We start from the raw sequence: 22,035 nt of genomic DNA on the forward strand, positions 1-22,035 counted from the left end.
TGGTATAATTTTCCCTCTGAGTTTTATAGCTTGAAGCATCAGTTTTTAATTAAAAATATACTGTGTATTGTAAATAAATGCTGCAAATACAGGCTGCTGTGAAAAATGACAACTTCTGACATGTTAGCCAAAATGTTGAAAAGATAAATTATTATTTTTTAAGGATGTAAGAGATGGCTGTCTTTTGGTTTGGCTCCAAGGACAGAAAAGCCGCTCTGTGTCTGTCTGTCTGTCTGATTCCTGTCTGTGAAATGATGGGTCTACAATGTATGCAGTGTAATTAATAGATTCATTCGTGGTTTATTTGACAACGTTTTGCGGTATCATCTTAAAGGCACAATCAGAGGTGTGAAAGCGCAGGACACAAACACGAGAAAGCAAAAGGAAATAATGAAAGAGTTTAATGCTGAATTAATTAAGGGAACAAACAAACAAAACAAAAAAAAAACGATGCGGCAGGGGTTATCCAAGAGTCAAAATGCAGATGTAGATGTAGTGCACCTGTTCAATTGCTTGTTAACACAAATAGCTAATCAGCCATTCACATGGCCGCAATTCAATGCATTTATGCATGTAGAGGTGATCAAGACAACTTGCTGAAGTTCAAACCGAGCATCAGAATTAGGAAGAAAGGGGATTTAAGGAACTTTGAACGTGGTATGGTTGTTGGTGCCAGACGGGCTGATCTGAGTATTTCAGAAACTGCTGATCTACTGGGATTTTCACACACAACCATCTCTAGGGTTTACAGAGAATGGTCCGAAAAAGAGAAAATATCCAGTGAGCAGCAGCTGTGTGGTTGAAAATGCCTTGTTGATGTGAGAGGTCAGAGGAGAATGGACAGACTGGTTGGAGGTGATAGAAAGGCAACAGTAACTCAAATAACTACTCGTTACAACCAAGGAATGTAGAATACCATCTCTGAACGCACAACACGTCAAACATTGAAGAAGATGAGCTACAGCAGCAGAAGACCACACCAGGTGTCACTCACTGTCAGCTAAGAACAGGAAACTGAGACTACAGTTCACACAGGGTCACTGAAACTGGACAATAGAAGATTGGAAAAACGTTCCCTGGACGGACGAGTCTCAGTTTCAGCTGTGACATTCTGATGGCAGGGTCAGAGTTTGGCCATATTTTCCTTGTATCAACAGTTCAGGCTTAATGGTGGTGGCATAATGGTGCGGGGGATATTTTCTTGGCACACTTTGGGCAACTTAGTACAAAGTGAGCATCATTTCAATGCCACAGCAGTTCTGGAACATGACAATGAGTTCACTGTACTCCAGTCGCCTCCACAGTCACCAGATCTCAATCTAATAGAGCAGCTTTGGGATGTGGTGGAACGAGAGATTGGCATCATAGATGTTCAGCCGACAAATCTGCAGTAACTGCGTGATGTTATCATGTCAATATGGACTAAAATCTCTGAGGAATGTTTCCAACACCTTGTTGAAAGTATGACACGAAGAATTAAGGCAGTTCTGAAGACAAAAGGGCGTCCAACCTTTTACTAGCTAGGTGTACCTGTATATGCACATGTAGGCAGAGGGGTGAATGAGACACAGGTGAAACTAATGAGGGCAGAGCACACAAGGAGAAACCACTAAAACAATCAAAGGGGGACAAAACACAGGAAGTAAAGCAAGACAGCACACACCAAGGAAGCAGATGGCTGCCTACTCATCACAAAGTTGGAAGGCGCCCACTTGAGCCAACAAAGTAAAATCATATCAAACAAGTAACCCAATTAAAACTGGGTCTGCAGCATCTTTATCTCAAGTGATCCTAAAATCACTTAAGCAGTGTGGCAAAAGAGCGTGTCTTTGGAAACATGAATGAAACATGCGGTGGATTAATCAAACTTTTTATTCAGAGGACAAACAAGACAAAGACAGTTAAATGTTATTCCTGTAAAAGAGGCATGTATTACACTGACTACAAGTAAACTTTACCACGCTATGTAATAAATATACTGCCTAAATACACAACCTTTTATTAATAAAACGGCATTACGATATATAGCCATGGTTAGTCACCTCCTGTCAAACACATATCTACGCAAGAAAAAAAAGACATAAAATACAGATGTAGCAACAGCAATACAGGGCATTTTTGTGTGTAGTTACGCTTGTACCATTATTTTTTTCTTTCATCAAAATAGCAAAAACAACAAAAAAAAAAATCACAGATAAGTCAAAGTTTTACTTGTTTACGTGTTACTTGTAAATCCGAATGAAGGCGATTCCCTATCTCCACAATCCATGGCTAATATTCTGACTGACCTTTTCTCTTTCGCGCATCCTGTTTTGCGAAACACTGTCATTTCTCTCCCGCCCGTTTGCTACTTCTTCGTCTCCTCGATCTGCTCCACCTCGCTGGATTCGTCCACCACCTTGCCGTTGACCATCGTCTGGGTCACCACCTTCACAATCTTCCTGGTGCGCACATCAGGCTCCTCTGCGCAGGAAAGACACGAGATGATCGGCAGGGAGGAATTAAGAGATGTGAACTTTAGGTTCATTTAAGTGACAACTGTTGCCTGGGGCTGGAATGAACAAGGAAAATATGGGGGAGGTGGATAATTCTCACTAAGACGTTCGGTGTGTAAAAACAGACATTTTCCTAAAAGACATCATTTGTTAATCCAGAAGACGGATTGCTGTGAGTCAGTCAAATTAAGACACAGTTTCAACACCGGGACAGTTGTTTTGACACCCACATTAGTTGCTATAGGAGCTGAGCCGTTAGTGGTGCATGCATTGTTTTGGAAGTTCACAAAACTATAATTAGTCCGAGGGCCTTTTGGGTGTGTTGAAGTATGTACATCTGTCTGTCTGTCTCACTACACCGTTGAATTCAATTCACAAATGCCAACAAGTGTCTGAATAAGCACCCTCCTCTACAGTCACTCTGTATGTTTCTGTATGATACGCATTTAAAATAAACGAACACACAAGAAACTCAAAGACTCACTTTTTGGTGGAGGAGGAACTTCTTTGACTCTGATGGGCAGAAAAAACAGAAATACATTTAAATAACAAAAAAAAAAGGAAGAAAAAGAGAGATCTAAACATTTAGATCCTTGTTGCAGTATGCACTTAGAGATTTCCTTGCAGACGATGGTTAGCTCGGCATAAAGGGACAGGGAGAAACTGTTGTCTTGACCTCGTCTAAAGGTAACAAAAGCACAATTATTAGTATTGCATTTAATTTAGTTTAAATTGAACATCTAAAACTAAGAAATTGTGCCTTTTGTATAGATTATTATCTTCATGGAGAGTCAGGCTAGCTGGTTCCCCGTGCTTGAACGCTCTCAACATCAGGTCGATATCAGAGTGGCATTGGTTTCCTCACTGAACTCGGAAAGACAAAAAAAAAATTCAAAAGGAGCTGCTATTTTATTACAGGTGAATCGCATGTATTAGATGGTGTCAGATTAGCTTTATGAATGAGCACAACTGCAACAACGGATTAACGTAAGAGAGCAGATGAGCGTACACGCTGGCGAGGGAAGGTGAATCTTATCATTTAACAGGTGCAAACTCTGATAGAATGTCATAGCTGGCTCTCGCTTCGCATCCGTAGCAACACCAACGTCTGTGCTAAAGTCCGGGATCAACTACATCCCAACAATGGCAGCCGGCAGGGCAGGAAGCACCGGGTTAGATGATCACACAGGAACACTGTAGTCAGATGATCTAAACTATAATTGAAGAGTAATCTGAAAGTGAGTCTGTCTTGGTAAAAATCCAAAAGAAAACAATGAACGCAACCAAGCTAAGCTTGGCAGGTCATGTCAAGTGAAACCAAGAAATCATTCTATAATTTGACAGTTATCTTGTCCAGACTAGTTTCGCTAACCCACATGGTTGTTTAAAAAGTGTTTTATTGTCTCACAGCCTGTGAGACTACAGTAAATGATAACCGTAGTTCTCTTTGATCCCTGCATTAAAGCTTTAATAGTGCAGAAAACTCACGTCTCCTCTCCTTCCAGCAGGCGCCTGTAGGTGGCGATCTCCATTTCCAGGTTCTGCTTGATGCGGAGGAGCTGCTCGTAGTCGGTCTTGGTGCGCTGCATGTCCAGCCTGAGCTGAGACAGGTCGTCCTCCAGCTGGCTCAGGGTGGCCTGCAGCCTCTCCATCTCAGAAGAATACTTCTGACCGGTCTCACCCAGGTTACCCTCCAGAGCTGCTATCTGAGGACGGAAAGGGCAAATGATTAGAAAGCTTAAAACAATTGTAATATTGCTCATATACAGATACAAGAAGTTACAGGGAAACCGTGGGTTTATAGTCCCTGTAATTTTTCAGTGATAATAAAACATCAGAAGGCGCTTGCCGATGGAAATCAAACCTCAAGAATTTCTGCGTATTCTGAATTTGTCGCCAAAACCGCCAACACACACCCATGAACCGCCGCGGCTTTGGCACCCACCTCTGGCACCCACCTTTGGCACCCACAGCAAACATCGGCTGCTCAGACACGATTACCCATCTCACCGCTGAAACTCACCCACCACACTATTTAGCAACTGAATCCTGTGTGTTCTTGCATGACCTAGAGAACATGTTTACTATCAACACAGGATTATAAGAAACAAAAGCAAGAATAGAATTTCCCCGGGTGAGGTGACACAGCACAAAGAGGCAGATCTTGCGGATAATGAGCCGAAACATTTGCGAGGATCTTCTTTGTTGTTCTTGAGAAGTTCCCTTTGAAAACCAGTCTTTCTTTGAGTCAACACCGCGATTAATTGTGGCTTTGTGAATAGTTAAGACTCAAGACCGTACTCTTAGAACTGTGGATGTGGTGTTTGCACTGCTCGTGCGCATTAGATTTTGTTTGCACAATGTCAAATGTAGAAATCTGACTTGCGAGATCCCAAGCATGTCAGACTCCTGCCTACAGGAAGAGAGGCGGCACCAAACCGCATCGCACCTTCCCTTTGTGTGAGGCGCTACTTTTCCAAGCAAACCTAAGAGTACGGTGGCAGAACGTTCGATGTGACTCGTTGGTCTCACCTGTTTGTGCAGACTCTCCAGCTCCACCTCCAGGGTCTGCAGGAAGCGCTGCCTCTCGGTCAGCTCTCCCTGGGCTCCCCTCAGAGCCTCGTTGCTCTCCTTCACCTCATTGTGCACCGTCTCCAGCTGGACATGGCGCAAAGAAGTACATTTCATTCAGACGCCTGTGTGACTTTGCTCAGGGGGCTTGAAACAAAATTCAACAAGGAGACGTCTGACCACCTTCTTGCGGTACCACTGCTCCGCTTGCTCCTTGTTCTTCTTGACGATCCCCTCGTACTGGGAACGCAGCTCGGACAGAACGGTGCCCAGCTCGGGTCCGGTGGCGGAGTCCACCTCCACGTTCACCTCATCCCTGGCAATACGGGACTTCATCTGCTCAAGCTCCTGCAGGGGACAAGCTTCGAGTTTATTTCCCACTAAAATCATGAGAGGTGCATTGTGTTTAATGTAATGCGCCCGGGCAAACTCGACTGAAGGCCGTGCAAGCGTTTAACGTCAGTGTAAACAGGCGACATATGGAACCGCTTTGTGAATCCTACACCGCAGAGCGGCGGAGAGGACGTTTTTTATTATTTAGACGACCGGCATCAATACTTGATGGGACGGGGCTCGCCTTACCTTTCAACTCGCACCCACGCAGCCGTGCACTCCTGCCCATGTACGCTTCAGGGATCCCTTTCACTCTCTCTTCTCAGTGACAGTGTATCATCAGGTGCAATTAAGAGGGTTAGTCGCATTTTCCCAATCTCTTATATATATATATTGTTTTTGTCCCGTGCGTTACAATTAAGATCAGGAAGCGTGAGAGAACGCAAGGCGACCCAGCGTCCGAGCTAACCCCAAGAGATCCCGCTCGTCTGTTTCAGTGTCGGGAAATGTGCATGTGTTCAGCATAAAGGGCTGACATAGATTCTAGAGATGAGAACAGACAAAGAGGCGTCTACAGTCTATAGCAAAGGTGTGCAACATACGGGAAAAAGTGGCGCAGTGTAGGGTCTAATCTGGCCCACGGCATGAAAGTGCGAAAATGACAGAATTTTTGCACCCGCATGCTTGAGTGTTGAACTGTGTTTTTAAACGCTTAAACTTTAACTGTAACTGGCTAAAAAACTAAAAAAAACAGGCGTAAAGCTACATTTTCGTGCATCATTATTCTAGGGAGGCATCTATCTGCGTGCCCTTCCTCTGGGATGAGGGGAGGTAAGTTTATCTTCATTTCCTCAGAGGATGCCGCGGATCAGCTGATTGGACAGAAAGGGCGGGTTCGAGCAACCAGATCTACCTGCTCCTTTTGTCTATAGTAACAAGAGGACTTGTTACCCCCCCCCCTGCGCCCTCCATGCCTCAAACATCTTATTCCTGCCTGCTTTGGCTCCGAAAACCTTTCGGCAAATTAGGTCAGGCCGACCTCGAACAACTTGCCGTTTGTGAGGAAAGGCTGGAGGAAAAGAGACGGGGCCAAAAGGAAAATGAGATGGAAGCAAATGTCAAGTACTCGGTGAGAAAAGCAAATGCAAGCGAAACGGAGAAATTAAATGGGAGCCGCCCATGCGAACGCAGGAAACGGACGTTACCTCCTCGTGGTTTTTCTTGAGGAAGTACAGCTCTTCTTTCAGGCTGTCCAAATCTCCCCTCAGAGAGGCGATGATCTGCTCGTGGTCGGTCTTGGCCTTTTTCAGAGCAACGCAGTCTCGCTCCACAGACTGACACATCACCAGCTCAGTCTCCCACCTGGTGAATGCAACACAAACAGCCTTGTAAGGCAGACTTCAAAGCCACGGTGCATCTGACCAGTTTAATCAGTTTAAATGATTGTATTTGGAAGGTGGAAACTAACTAATAACTGACTAATCTCCAATCATAAGCGAAACTTCATGTATTATTTCAAAGTTTAAGGCTTTGTGTGGATCAAATATTACACTAAAATGTAACAAATATTCCTCAACTAAATGTTTGGAGTGCTGAACAATGAGGTGGATGTATTACGTTGCAGCCACAGTATGAATCAAAGATAAGAGCGTGGTCCAAAAGCACTGCAGAGGTTCGTCTCTTTCGTTCACGAAATGATTCATTAACTCACTTGATTCTGAAGTCATCAGCGGCCAGTTTAGCGTTGTCGATCTCTAGCATGAGGCGAGCGTTTTCCAAGGTCTTCTTCCTCACCTGACAAACATTAACGTGGGTTAGTAACGACAGACATTCAGCTTACTTCCCTAAAGTTTTCATCACCTCGGATACATTCCCCTGTGCCGAGTGAAGTAATGCATTCAAGTTTCACTAAAGGATAACTATTCGTAGTTTAAAAGCAACGCCTGAACAATCATTAACTTTCAGGTCTTGGCTTCATTGAACTCAAGTTAACACAGGTAAAGAACCAGCACGGATGCACTGATGCAGCTAATGTAAAAGCTGGCATTTGCATTAATGTTTTTTCTATGTAAAGTAACCACAAAGTCTTCGTCGACCGACACCTCAGAAGTTTGAAGTGTTTCTGTCTATATAAGGCGTGACACATATAGACACTTCATGCGCACCTCTTGCTCAACCGCGTGAGCCTGGGCCATCATGGAGTCCAGGTCGTGACCTTTGGGAATGCGGTCGAGCATCATCTGCTTAATTTTCATCTCCAGGTCGGCATTGGAGCGCTCCAAGGAACGCACCTGAAAGAGAAGGGGCTTAATGATTAAAGTGTTTCAGCTGCTCGTTGTATCGTTTCCCAGGCTGCTGTGCTGAACTGCACTGAACCAAACCACGCGCCACGCGCCACACCTTGTCCAGGTAGTTGGCCAGCCGGCTGTTGAGGCTCTGCATGGCTTCCTTCTCGTTGGTGCTGTTGCCGTGCAGCCCGTTGAGCTGGAGGCCGATCGGCCCGTTCAGGTCCTGTCCGATGGAGGCCGACCGGGTCAGCGGGTTGGCCGCCGAGAAAGAGACGGAGGCGCGGGAGCGAGACCGGCTCGTGTCCATGAGAGAGCGACTGGAGAAGGACGGCTGGCGGCCCATGGAGTAGCTTCTCATGGAGATACTGGAGGCCATGATGGGGTGGCTGCGGAGGCAAAGGCACAAAGGCGCAGCACATGAACCTGGGAATATTGCTCCGACGCGCAACGCCGTGAAGGGAAACTGAATAGGTGTTCAAATTAGACGTCACGACGAAAAAAAAAAATAGACTTCAAATGTTTGACCTGTTGCAGTCATTTAAAGCTAATGTTACATGAGATGTGGCTGTAGAAAAAGCTCTTCTGAGGCCCTTAGGGAAATGTGCTTTATTCTAGCATTTGGTCAGACTTTAATGGAAATACAAGTAGGGTCTCATGCTCAAGACCGGTGATCGCCCACTGAAGATGATGAAAGGAGCCTTTCACTGAGTGTGTGTGTGCGGCTGCCTAGTGGCCATTCAAACTAGCCATCTGCATCGAGGAGACGGGTGACTTCATGGTCCCAGCCACTTCAGCCTGTCATTCTCAGCTCCGCGCAAATACATTTTCAATTGGAGACAGCGTAAATCTAAATGTAAATGACTTCAGCTCCACCACGGGCCCAGTAAGAGCCTCTCACTGAGACTAAGAACACTCTCACGCAGACTTTTGCCATGATAATAAGATGCGTTTTATACTTAAGAGGAAACTAATGTAGGATTTATAAAAACAGTAACAAACCGACAAGATAGGAGGAACAAAATATTTATACTTGCTGAACATTTCCATCATCATCTGAAATTTAACGGATGTTCTCATGACTTCCTGGACTTCAAGTAAGACTAGTTGTTGTTTGGATGTTACACGTAGTGCAGCACAAGGTGGCTCTGTGTGTGTGTGTGTGTGTGTGTGTGTGTGTGTTTTGGGTTTCAGTGGCAGATTAGCGGTCAAGGGAACCTTTCTGTATCCCGGTCACTTGATCCCCGCAACACCGTTCCCACAACACTACAAAAGGACCCAGCGGGAGACAGACAGTCCTTGTTTCAGATGAAAGATACAGAGCTTGGGAAAATGATCTAGAAAATATTCAGAGTGAATTCCAGTGACACAAGGAGCCACTGTGCTCGGCAGGAAGTGGACTCTCCTTTCATTTTCTGAGCTCATCTCACTATCAGCTGACACGCTGTTGAATGACATTTTACTAGAAGTGAACAAAGAAATAAAATAATTATATGCTACTATGAAATTTGCTGAAACGTTTTTTGATATCGTAGTAACAACTCAATGGATGAGACTTCGTAAAAGAATCAAGCAGAAATAATATTATTTACACGGCTCTTTTAAAAAAAATATGCATATATATATAATTTCAAAAGATTCTTCTTACCAACAGTTTCTTCAGGTGGAGTCAGGGTGGGATCCAGAGGAATGCAGGAGGCTCTGTCCTGCTGATGCTACAGGTGTCCTTATATAATGTGAGCAGGGAAGTGGGAGGAGGTGACTCCCGACCGGAGGCGTGTTTACACCTGAACACCTGAAGGCCTTGAGAAAGGTAGTGTGTGATGGAACTAACACACCCGTCCGTTTCATTTGTGCTGCTGAGGTGCAATACGACTCTTTGCTGACACACTCAAGTGTTCGCTTCGTGCCTTTTCCTGTGGGAAGAATCACCCGGGACCAAGGCTGAGCCGTTTAAGTTTTCCAGTATTTGTCAAAGATGCTTAGGGTTCACTTCAATTCATTCCAGTTTGTAACAATTTTAACTCTGATGGGTGAAATACATTAAAATGCTTAAAGGCTTGATTTAATGCACATCAACTGCAGCTAGTTATCTAAATAGGTCCAATAGTTTTAACAGCACGTGTGTGTGTGTGCCCTGATCCACATCCACTTTCAAACTTAATCTTAATCCCCGATTTAAGGTGGACTTAGATAAACTCAGTGTGCATTCTTGTGCAAAGTGAAGGTCAAGTGGCAAGTCACTTCACAATGAAGAAAACGCGTTCCTGAGTAGAGGAGGGGGCCGGTGACATATCACCTTACACAGCTGATGGGTCGAGCGTGCGGCGAATAATGATGAATACTGACTTTATGGTCAGTAAAGGTGCATTCACTCACCTTTCAGCTCTGAATCTGAAGTGGAAGTTAGATAATGTAACATGCTGTGGCTGAAGCTAATGAACGCATTAACCTCCTGAGACCCTGTGTCCTCGTATGGGGACGTTTAGGTTTTATCACAGCTATTTCTGCTTCATTTAAACCCACTGTCCTCATTGGTGGACGTTTTATTCTGCCATTTACTCATTTATGCTTATTAACATTTCTAGTTTGATATGACGTGCAGATTTAACAAATTAGCAGTTTTTGCTAATTAGCTAAGTCCTCGGTTGAGGACACTGGGACTTCAATGTTTGGAATTCTGTCATTGCACAGCCACGCGTTCAGGTATTAAAATAAACAGTTTTATATTTTGTCACACATTGGTGACTTCTTTATAATATAAATAATGAAATAATCCTAGTGTCCACGTATGAGCACATTGTTTTTCTTTACTACTTCCTGTTCAAAGATGATGCTTAGTTTTTATACGTCTGAGGCCCTACTTATCCCAAATAGCGTGGAGGAATTAAAAATGCATAGCAAATAAAAGCTCGGGTCTCAGGAGGTTAACACGGAACCAAAACATTTGCACTGTAAAACTGTACGATCACTAAACCGAAACAAAGATATTCAAATTCTCCATAGAACTGAGGCAAAGAGCACGGTAATAATTCTCTGTAATCACCCCTTTCTTCATCTAACATAAACATACTGACTCAGTTGCTATCTTATCAGTCCTCATCTTTCTATAGCAGCACCACTGATCTCAATAAAGCATGCCTTCTCACATATCTAGGCTATTAGATGTCTCATTATCTGCCCCTATTATGATCTAAGCGTGTGGATGCCCACCTGCAGCCCCCTGGAGTCCTCCTGCCCCGCAGTCACTCACCTCACCCTGTAACCCGACCCTCCCTCTACCTGCTGGAGATAAAATATTCAACAAGTCACTGGAGGAAAGAGAAAAAACCCGCCGGCTGAAGCACATTAATATGCTCAGTTCAAACGCGGTCACTATAATTTTCACACAGATACGTGTGAATGTGTTTCGTGGTGCAGACTCATTTTCATACTCACGCCCTCATATTCCTGTAAAGGAGCAGAGCTGAATGAGATGATCTGATACTGTAGTTCTTCGCATCTGCACTCTAGCTGTAATTCTTGTGAACTTTGTCTATGCAAAGTCTAGCAGAAGCATAGAGGTGGCGATATAAAAAAAAAAATAGTGTGTCTGAAGCGTGGGATTACCGCATTATCATATTCAAATGGAAGCGAGCTTGGCATTGCAAATGTCTCTATTTGCATTAGAGCCAAAAACCTTACACCTTTTTTTGTTCCTGCAAGTTGCATTTTAGCAGAAAGGGAAGTAGAACAGGGAGCCTTCTTTTTCAGCCTAATAAAAACAGACATTAAAGTCGCTATAGGAAATAATTACGTTACAAGAGTGTCCTGACTTAAAATTAATGAAAATAATTTATTTACCATACACAACTTACATATGATGTCTGAAGACCATGTCACAGGGTGCTTTATGGATGAAAATATATATAAAAAAAATTTTAATCAACACAGCAGATATGGGCAGCAATTAGATTTAAGACACGATTGAGGATGTTACATGAATAGATTAGAAGTGAATGATTTTCTATGAAACAAGATTCTGTGGTAAAATAGGAAATTGCAGTGGACAAAAGTTAAAGAGGGACATGCTTGAATGGACTGTGTTGTGACTGCTGTACTGCTCATCCATCTCCTCACTGATCCTCAGTGTTACAGCTGTGATCTACCTCCACTGTGTGGCTGGAGCTGGTAAATACAAACTGTGTTTGATCGCTCTAAATCTAGCGCCTGTACCTTCCAAAAGAGGGCAGCAACAAGCCGTGCTAACAGCCCGCTTGATTCACGCTTTGCTTATTATTGCAACTGACAAATGCACTTTTCACATGGTAATAGAAAAATGTCACTTTGAATGAGTTTGTGATCGACGAAGGCTCAGAACGGAACGAAATGATCTCCTTAAACCTCTCATCACGTTCCATCGACTCCTACTTTAAATATACTCAAATCTTTTATTTCTCCACCCCAAATTTAAATCCATTCTCGCATCTTTTGTATCTGAGAACAATCAATTCCCGCGTGTCTGAATATTTTCGAACAGCGCACAAAATGAACGGCAAACAACGCACAGTTAGACACGAGAGACGAGACCAAACCAGCTCCTCCGCTCGCTTTCACTTTTTCCACTCTTCCGTCTGTTTGCCTCTCCCGGTCAGTCAGTGTGGATCAGGGTTCGGCCGTTAAGTAAATAAACAGCCGATTAGACTGGCAGGACGTCGGGATGCTGCTCATGACCCCACTTGACCCCTCGCGACCCCTGTCACAAGCGATCATGTGACCACGCCGACCAAAACTCACAGCACAAATAATAAAACACAATAAAACGCACAGACTGAAATTATGTGGCGCGTTCTGATGCCGAGCACAGAAATATACAATTTTAGCGAATACACTGTATTGTTAATGATGGTTTAACAAGTCTCACTGCAACAAGTCTACAACTACTATAGAAAGTTAGTATGGATAATTAAAAGTTCCTTTTCGGTCTGTGTATTAGGTGGAGGCTTGTAATGACATCAACATTAAGATGTGAGTCATCCGCGCAGCTTCGGCCATGAACATGACTGACGCGTCTCAATAGTCGTTTTGCTCCTGAAGTGATTGCTTCCTGTTGCAACTCTGCCGCTGGCTCACCAGCAGTCAGCCCCGTTGGCCTGCAGACAAACAAACACAGACAGATTCGTCCGCATGTGACCGAGCAGCCGAAGCCGACCGGGTCCATTCTGCAGGTTTTTCACGATGTGTTCAGACGTCATCGGCAGCATTCAAGCGCTAATCATTCTGTCAGAGTCTGGCAAGCCAAAAACAATTTCAGCTTTTTTTTTTTTTTCTCCCCAGAAAACATGGAGTGGCATTTCTCAAACTGATAAAAACTGAAATGACAGACAGGTAGAAATAATTCAACTCCCAAAGTTCAGTCAGTAATTTGGGAGTTGGACGCGGTGCGCACATTGTTAGCTCGGAAAAACACCTTTTAACGATTTAGTCACTGGACTACAAGTAACAGACTCCATTAATCTTTCCTCAGTAAACACGAGTCATCAAATAGTCGACACATACTGTACACGGAACATCTTGTCTTGTTTTTGTGTGCTTAGGCGAACCTCGTGGAGTTATTTCTTTAATAAATTAAAAGAGGAAAAAATCTGAGTTTCACCAAGATGTCACTTGGCTTACATGATACAGTACATTTTCCACCTTAAATGAGCTAAAAGCGTTTTTATTACGCTTCGGGCGGTTGTGTTAGTGGACTACTCGCTCCGCCACCTGAACCATGCACAGAAGAAGAACAATGGGTGGTGTTTGTGGATAAACCTAAAATTAAAAGTCTGAACCTAGTTTGTTAGAGCTGAAAAAAAAAAAAAAAAAAAAAAAAAAAAAGATCCAGAACTTATTTATCATTTGTCTCAACCGGTTACATGGAAAAATCCTAGTTGCAGAATTTAAGGTAGCAGACATGCATTCATTCACACGTGTGAAATGTTTGAACTGAACACTGTCGTGCAGTCGTCTAAGGTGTTTTTGTTGTATCACCCGGCGGCTAAATGAGGCATGATGGGAAAAGGTGACGACAGGCGCGTAAACTCCACAGATCCCTCAGACTTTGACAGAATAATGCATAAAGCTGCATGTTGTCTACCCCCACTAACTTTTTTTCTTCCAGTGAGTAACGCGATCATATAAAAATCTCACTGTAACACCGTAACAGGCCCGCTGTTCATTTCTCCCAGCTCTCCCTTCCTGCTCTTCTTACCCCTGCCTTGTTTTCTCATAGCTCCCCCATCAAAAGTTTAAATCTAAGGTAACCAATGTGAAGTGGATTCGTTATTCCACCGGCTCAAAGCGCCGCTCCGCTCCAGACCCTGATTGATGTAATTTGGGCCCAGAGTCAGTGTTTGATGGGCGGACTTCAGTCCACCAGCCATTCCCTGATAAGAAGATAAGGATCTGCAGTGGAGAAATTACGCAAAGATAACAACATATGTGAGCAACTCTGGAGGTCAGCACCTGCACTCGCTCTTTCTTTTCTTTTCCTTTAACTATCTTTTTCTTCCCCCCCCCCTTCCACCTCCTCCTCCTCCTTCTCCTCCTCCTCCTTTGCCTAAGTGCAGGTTGCTTTTGTGTGACGGAAACACGTCAGACAGTATGTGTGTGTAGATGGTTATCAGAAGGGTTGGTAATATTTAAGATATGAATCTATATGCATAGCTGGTGACTGTATGAAAAGTTGAAAGGGAACGAAGTCCCTTTGTGTGTGCGTGTCTGTGTGTGTGTGTTACCTCTTACTTAAGAGGGAAACTTGGCTAAGAACAAGGTCTTATCCTGTACATGACCTGGGGAAGTAGCAACAGGAGGAGGCAGGGCAGCGCCTTCGGGAGCAGTGTTGTGGCACGGTTTTTGTTGACGGCTCAACCGCTGTACGAGCTGCGTGGGTTCAGTGCTTTGCTCAGTGGCAACCTGGCAGCTGTGTATTTTCCAACAAGCCGATCATGCCAAGGCAAATCTGCAAAACTGGGGGAAAATGCCGCAACTCCAGACTCTTTGGGGCCCCTGAAACTACCTACTTCGCCGTGTATCTGCCGGTTATGTTAACTTGATTAATTGTACTTTTTTTTTTCTTTCTTCATTTTAATGTATAATATCGAATCTACTCTGTGGCGCTGTCTATGAGCGATCATGTTTCACATTCTTGAAAACTTATTTTCTCCATTAGTCTCTCGCCATGATTGATGGGGTCCTATGGACATGAAGTCTCCTCCCCTCCAAGTCGGAGGAGTGTTTCTTATTATACATGAGACATTTTTGTATTTCTGCTTTTGTCATTGCCTTTTTTTTTTTCTTTCTTTCATTGGCATAAGGAAAAGGGCAGAGACTTGGAAAAGGGAGATGTCACATATTGCTATGCACCACTCGGGATTTGGCAATATTTGAATCAAAATGTGATGACAGTTGCGGGGTTGTTTTGTAATGTTGCCAGGGGTCTTAGACGAGTCTGTCAAATCCACGCCTACGCAGTCCTGTTGAAGCAGATTAGCTGGATTTCTGTAATAATAGAATCCCACACCAATAATAAACTCCTTTAAACGTGTTGTTTTTGAAGCGGTACCTTAATTATTTAGTCATAAATAAAAAAGGCTTACAGAGAAATCCCAAAGACATGACAGCAAGCATTCAAGGGCTTTGAGGCTTTTATTTTTATGATTTCTAAACAGAAAAATATTGTGTGTTAATGGTTGAAGGGACAATTCACAGAGTAAATGCTTTTATGTTGGATGTGTTGTACTACAGTTAGCATTAGGCTTATAATACTGATAGTATCAGGACCTCTGATGACACAAAGTAGATGTCATGTGTAGTCTGTTGTGTTGTGCGCAGTGGATGACAACTGGGGAGCAGTGAAGAGTCAAAACAGCACATATTTGACACTATGTGCCATGCGTTGATCACGTGATGATCTGCAAGAAGAGCTAAAGGAAACTTCTTTTACTTTTTAAAATCTGATTCCTTCCAAAAGAAAGTTTTTCTAATTTTTTTTCCCCTCTTTTCTTGTCAGAAGTGTTAAACGGGCACGCACGTGGCTGCAAACCAGACACGACACACAAGACAATAATGACACAGCCCTGTTATCCGCGGCTAATGCGATCATTGGATGTTTGTTTTGAGGGGGAGAGCTCAAAATCCGATGTTGCTCAGCTTTCCTTCATTTGGTCCCATTAACTGCTGGCAACGCTCTTGTTTTTCCGTTGTTGTTGAAAGAAGCCCTTTCATATTCATATGCCATGTTCTGAAGTCTGCACTCTGAGTGTGTGTTTCCTCAGGAGTGATTTCAGAAAATAGCCCCGTCCCGTTCCAGAGTTGACGGCTAAACACTGAGCACTGAGATAATGAGCTGCGGCACGAAAACAGGAGAAATAGTTTGTTTTAACGCCGTTCTTAATGAATAAAAAATGGCACTTTGACATAATTCTTACAAAGGCAAATTAATCATATTAAAACAAAACTAATAAGTGGTTCTATTTGACTTTCTTGCTGAATTCGCTGATTCAGTTCGTTGTCGGGACTGTGAGTGGTCAAGTATGGAAAGCCTGATGCACACATTTAATCTGTACAAACTTAAGTATTTTTCAAGATGGAGACAAAAAGCTTGCGCGCATTTCTGCGGGGCAGTGAACTTTAAGTGCGGTTAATTAGGTAATGTACAAGCAGAAATTAATATTTGAATTAAGACTATTTTCTAATGAATGACATGTTTTGTCACTTCCCCTTGAACGTGACATATTAGCAATTAGCCTATACCTGCGCCTGATTAAAATAAACACTCCTTACATAGTTAAAGGGCTTACTAGATATTACTGTGTCAATTCTGACACGACGGCAAAGGAAGGGGTATTTCTTCAGCGCAGACGAAGTGACATGATATATTTCACTGCTTCTTGCTTGAAGTAAGTTGTTGATCAATATGCCCAGCGGGTGCGATGAATATGCACGAGGCGTCCGCCGCGGCGGCCCGGTAATTGCCGGTCGTCAGGGGTGGCAGGCACGGTAATTTGCATCTTGGGGATCCTGCAATCAGTGTTCTATTCATTACCGCGCCAGCCGCTTCATCTGCTGGCCACTCAGAGCTGCCAATCTCCCCTCGGCAGCCAAAGCATTTGAAAAAAAAAAAAAAAAGAAGAAAAAAAAAACAGAATGGAAAAGTTTCAATTATAAGCCGAGGCTGCGGGTAGTGGTGTAACAAGTCCTAAACCCTATATTTAGGTTGTTTTATGCAGGTGATTGACTGTTATTGCATTGTGAAAGGAGGAGTGGAGGAAAAGCTCAATGAAACAACGATAATCCCTCTTATTTTAGGTCACCTTTATCTCTGGGTGACTGTCTGCATTCACGGGAGGGGGGAGAGGACGGCGACTACGACATCTTTCCTCGTCTCAAGTGGGCCTTCAGCGCTTCCATCGATACAGAGGGGGGGAAGGGTGACACCAAAGAAAGCTTATTATACCTCCATAAGTGAACATCGGCACTCAAGGCCATTGTCTCATGACAATTACACGCAGGGGGCAGGCTATAGGCTAACGTGAGCCGCGCAGGGAATCTGTCATTTTCTTTGCAACAATAATGCAGTGATTGCAACACACGGCTGCATATATCACATTAAGGAAGGGGCCGATACACGCGGGCGCGACGCACACCTGACACTTTTCTCTTCTCACAGCCGCAACCTCATAAATAAATCTGACAGCGGGTGCGTGGACGCACTTCTCACTTTTATATCCTGCATCCTGTTGTTTTTTATTTTTCACTTCTGAAAAGAGGATGCACGACGCATGACGCTCCATCCTGATGACTTGTGAGTCCAGAGGGATGTGTCACTCAGTGTGTGTTTCTTCCAGCGCTGCAGCAGGAAGGGAGTTCCTTGCGGTATGCGCGGAGTGCATGCATGTGCGTGTGTGTGTGTGTTTGCAGCGGCACTGTGAATCTCCTATTGTTTTACAGTGACACAGTCGCTGTTTCCTGCATCATAAATCTGCACATTCGCACACAACAAGTACGTGCACACGACAACGCACCCCTTAATCGCTCACGTCGATTTAAAAACTCACGAAGCGAATTTGCCACACAGCACACTTGTAGCATTCGCAAGAAAACAGCGACACGTGCACACGCACACACACACACACACACACACACACCTCACAGGTCCTTTGCCCTGCCATTGTCTTGCAGAGGAAGCCTGCGAATGAAGGAGGAGGTGGGATCTCATCCTCAGCTTGAGGAGAGCGCGGGCCAGAGGGCAGTGATGGAGAGAAAACATCAGGATGGAAGGACGAGTCCAAGAGGAGGTGAAGGAGGAAGAGTAAGAGGAAAAGGTGGAGGAGGCGTCATTGTTGAAGGTGTTGCTGCTGCAAATCCAGATCTGCACGGACAGGTCCGTGCCGCCACACGCTTAACGAGCCTGAATCGCAAAGTGAGCAGGTCTCACGTACAAACCACGGCCACGACCCAAGCTCCTGAGGAAGCCTCTGGTTAAATAAGAAATACATCAAATCTTCAATAAAGCACATTTAGGTAATTTGAGGCAAAAAGATCCTGTATAGATGGATGTTGTGGTCTAGCCAATTTATTTGGAGATCATAACATGATAATTAAAAAAAGGGGGAAAAAAAAAACTTGATTGTCCATATATCATATAGCTCAATAATTTCTCTCCACGTACTGCGCAGACACACACATCAAGCGTGTAAGACTCTGATGGCATTATAATAGTGTCTGCTAACTGGGATGAAATACGTTCCCTGGCATCAGGCCATTTATCTGATTAAAGCCGCCACATCAGTCTGTGTGTGTGTGTGCGTGTGTGTGTGTAAAGTCATAAAGAGCGCACAGTTGCCCGGCTCAATACGTGCAGCCTGGAAAGAAAGAGACATGATATACTTCCACGGATAAGGGATTTTCATAACAGGTTTTAAATGGGTTTTGAGTGAAGAAGAATAAGTGCAATAATTAAACTTTTCAACCCTGAACCTACTAGGGAGCGACCCTCTGTTCGGCTCTGGTGAATATGTCGGTGAATTTAGTTCAAATCCTTAAGTCTATTTGCGGCTGAAAATGAATTATTTTAACAAACCCACGTCAGTTAACTCCACGTTTTTTTTTCATGAAAAAAAATGTCAATTTCAGTTAACAACCTTGGCCATCCACTGACTTCCTCCTCTAGTGTTTTTATCTGATCTAGATTTTTTGTGCACTCTTAGTAATAAGTAAAATGTTGTCATGCAAACACAATGCTAAATGAATATAGTTAACATGATATGATATTATTTGCTTGTATGTTCACATGGGAGTCACTAGACAGCATGAAGATTGTAGTCCAATAATAATAAGAGCATAACAGCATTGACAAACTACAGCAACTAATAAAACAGCATGAATAAACTAAAACTTTGAAAATGTCATCGCACAAGGTTGTAGTATTTATTTTTAATAAGGAACAACTTTTCTTACACATCCTTCAAACACAATCACAGTTGTGTTTTCAGCTTTTTCTGAACATGTATATAATATAGTTTCCTGTATGACTGTTAGGCCACACCTGGGATCAAACTTGTCAAACGTCTTTTTTGATTACTAACCTCAGACAAAGATACATAAAACTAACACCGTATACTATATCACATTTCGCTGTAACCTGGTCATGAGGACACAGATTCTTTCCACACGTTCATATCAGCGCTCCTTTGTTATCTTTGCCCCCCCCCCCCACCACCACCCCGCTCCTGACCTGTGTCACTGTAACTATTTCTTTATTCACTGAAACGACTTAATTGATTTGACGTGGCTCTGTCAAATTATTATATAGCGCCTCTCCCGTTTCTGCTTGGCTGCATATCTTTGCCATACATTGGCAACTGGACACACACGCAGTAACTCCGTCTCCCCTAATGACTGAAATAACACTATTACTGCCGCCGTCATCATGTCAGAACGCCTTTAGGTGTCACTCTGTCTAACCCAGCGTGGATGACCAGACCCACAGCTGTCAAAATGCCAAAAAAAAAAGAAAAAAGAAGCAGTGAAAAGACTCCTCCAGACGTGCGGAGAGGAAGAGAGAGGAGCAGCTGAAACGTAAGGTGAATTCCAGGTGAAGTGAAATGCTGGGAATTTACGCTGGGAAGGCTCCTTGTCCGGTCTACAACAACAAACCCTTTTTTTTTTTATTTGTTGAGAGGTGTGAGCGGTATGCCAGCACCGTCGCGCCTCCCTGGACGTGAAAAGAAAGAAAGCCAGCGGAGCCCTCTGAAACCTCACGGCTCTGCCCACAGAGGCACCTTGACACGCACCTGTCAGAGACGTCAATATCTGTGTGTGCATGTGCATGAGAGAAAGAGAGAGAGAGAGGGAGAGAGACGGAGGGGGAAGACAGAAAAGGAGCGAGCAGAGAGTGCAGGGCCACTCTGTGGGTGGCAAAGGAGAGGGATCACTGGATCTGACAGGAGCTATTTGACTAATCCAAAACAACAGCTGTAAGGTAGGGATGAGGGGAGGAGGGATGGAGGGATGGAGGGGAAGGGTCAGGGAGGGAAGAGGGCTGTCAGTCGAGCACGATTTGGGGAGAAAAAGGGAAGTGGAATATGAAAATGAATTCCGCATGTACAACCTGAGGCGGGTGGTGGGGGGGGGGACAACCTAAAAGGCTGCAAACTGAAAAAGAAAATGTTGGACGGGGCAAAAAGAGAAGCGGGCGGCGAGGTGATGTAAGATGTGCAGGAACGTGACTAGGAAGGAGGAAGACAGAGGGGCGAGGCGGAATGAGGGAGACAGGCAGAAACGGCTTCTTCGAACTTAACACGGTAACCCTGGGTTTGCGGCCCATTAGCCTTCACACGGGGGTTGTGTCAGAGCGCACCGCGGCACAGGTGAGAATGATTACACGCATACGCAACGTCCTCACGCATACGCTCGCCTTCATTACACATCTGGTTGGGTTTTGCGAAGGGAAGCTGCGGTTGGGTGGTCCCCGCTTCCTCTGACACGTCTGTCCTGTTAACGCGGCGGGCCACGGGGAGTCCAGCACCTTAAAAGGTCAAGTGCACACGACTGAGCGGCATCAAGTGGCGAGGTTGTGGACTGCAACCAGCCAAGTGGCACTCTCCTACAAACGCATGGCAACGCTCATTGCTCGGTTTTAGAGAAAAGTTCAGAGCAACTATAATAAATAAAAGTCTTCAACAGACCCCTAGAGGGTCTCCTGAGGTACTGCATGGGGGTTGCAAAATCTTTGGTTGAATAGACATTTTTATATATATTTTTTAAAAATGTTCTCCACAATTTTCTCCCACAAATTTAAATGTCTTTAAATACACATTAACATGAATCCATCATATTTTAACAAAGGGATAAATGGAGGCAGGAGACGATATCTATCAGTCAGCACTTTATTCACTCAGGGATACAGGAGCTGTCTCAACAGAGCGCCACACCTCTCAATCTAAGTCTCCCGTACACAGTAGGCCCCGCCCATATCGCTGTTGAGCCAATCACGAGGCCACATATTACTGACTCTGTTCAAGTCCCCCGCAACTGGCAGAGAGCCTGTTCAGTCACCAGGTGAAAAACCAGACCCACGCTGCAATATTAGCAGAAGAGAAGCTAACAGTGCAGCTCGCTCCCATCAGTCAACTACTGAGACCAAAGTGGAACGCTTTGTCACTAGAACTAGAACCAGTGTATTGTTTGGATAGCGTAATATTGAATGCAAAATGATAATAATGATGTTTATTTGCAAATAACACTTATCCGAGTTTAATATAGAACACACATAGTAGGTAGGGGATCCCTGTTTAGTTTCTCCATCAGTCCTTGGTCTGAAAAACATTGAAGACCTCTGACTTAAAAGGCTGAGTTTTATTCCACTGGCTGTTTATAGAACACTCTGTAGCGTAACCAGTGTTGGCGCTAGAACTGACAACGTGGCCCAGGGGCAACGCTGCACAGGTAAGTGACAGTAGATGTGCTTTTTGCTTTGATGTTCACTTCAGCACTAAACGCGTCAACACTGAAAGAGCTGTAGCCCGAGGGCAGAATTTGCACACACTTTAATAACCCTCTGATAATAACAGTGATGACAGCAGGGCTTTACGGGGGAGGCACTGCCCCCTGTTGCCCAGTCATGGCGCCGACATGGGCGTGACCCACAGCATTGCCGAATAGCGGTTCGGAAGCTCAGCATGGTGGCACCCGGTCGCCGCCATCTTGGTTGAGATGGAGAAACCTGTGAGGGCTCCCCTTTAAACAATTAAAAGATTGTCATGAAAGAAGAAATTAATTTTAGAGACTGAAACCAGACTGTCAACCTGGATGTAAAGCTAGTTTTC

At 44.1% G+C, this 22,035-nt stretch overlaps 1 protein-coding gene across 1 annotated transcript; it reads right to left on the reverse strand.

Annotated features, from left to right (window-relative positions):
* Window positions 1-1,853: 1,853 nt before the first annotated feature.
* si:ch211-243g18.2 (uncharacterized protein LOC559906 homolog) lies at window positions 1,854-9,425 on the reverse strand. Its single transcript, XM_047569111.1, has 10 exons — window positions 9,333-9,425; window positions 7,800-8,073; window positions 7,565-7,690; window positions 7,111-7,193; window positions 6,605-6,761; window positions 5,250-5,414; window positions 5,028-5,153; window positions 3,984-4,201; window positions 2,980-3,008; window positions 1,854-2,463 (listed from the first exon to the last, which is right to left on the reverse strand). The coding sequence occupies exons 2-10, from the start codon at window positions 8,061-8,063 to the stop codon at window positions 2,348-2,350; spliced, it is 1,284 nt and encodes a 427-aa protein (XP_047425067.1). The 5' UTR covers window positions 8,064-8,073; window positions 9,333-9,425; the 3' UTR covers window positions 1,854-2,347.
* Window positions 9,426-22,035: the final 12,610 nt, after the last annotated feature.

This window comes from Mugil cephalus, chromosome 19 (genome assembly GCF_022458985.1).
Source record: "Mugil cephalus isolate CIBA_MC_2020 chromosome 19, CIBA_Mcephalus_1.1, whole genome shotgun sequence".
Classification (NCBI taxonomy): domain Eukaryota; kingdom Metazoa; phylum Chordata; class Actinopteri; order Mugiliformes; family Mugilidae; genus Mugil; species Mugil cephalus.

Bases quoted from the DNA above. Each gene is read 5' to 3' on its own strand.
- si:ch211-243g18.2 (XM_047569111.1), bottom strand. From the start codon at position 8,063: ATGGCCTCCAGTATCTCCATGAGAAGCTACTCCATGGGCCGCCAGCCG. The intron at 7,194-7,564 runs GTGCGCATGAAG...AATGTTTGTCAG, and splicing joins CTCACGCGGTTGAGCAAGAG to GTGAGGAAGAAGACCTTGGA. The intron at 2,464-2,979 runs GTGAGTCTTTGA...TTTCCTGCGCAG, and splicing joins AGTTCCTCCTCCACCAAAAA to AGGAGCCTGATGTGCGCACC.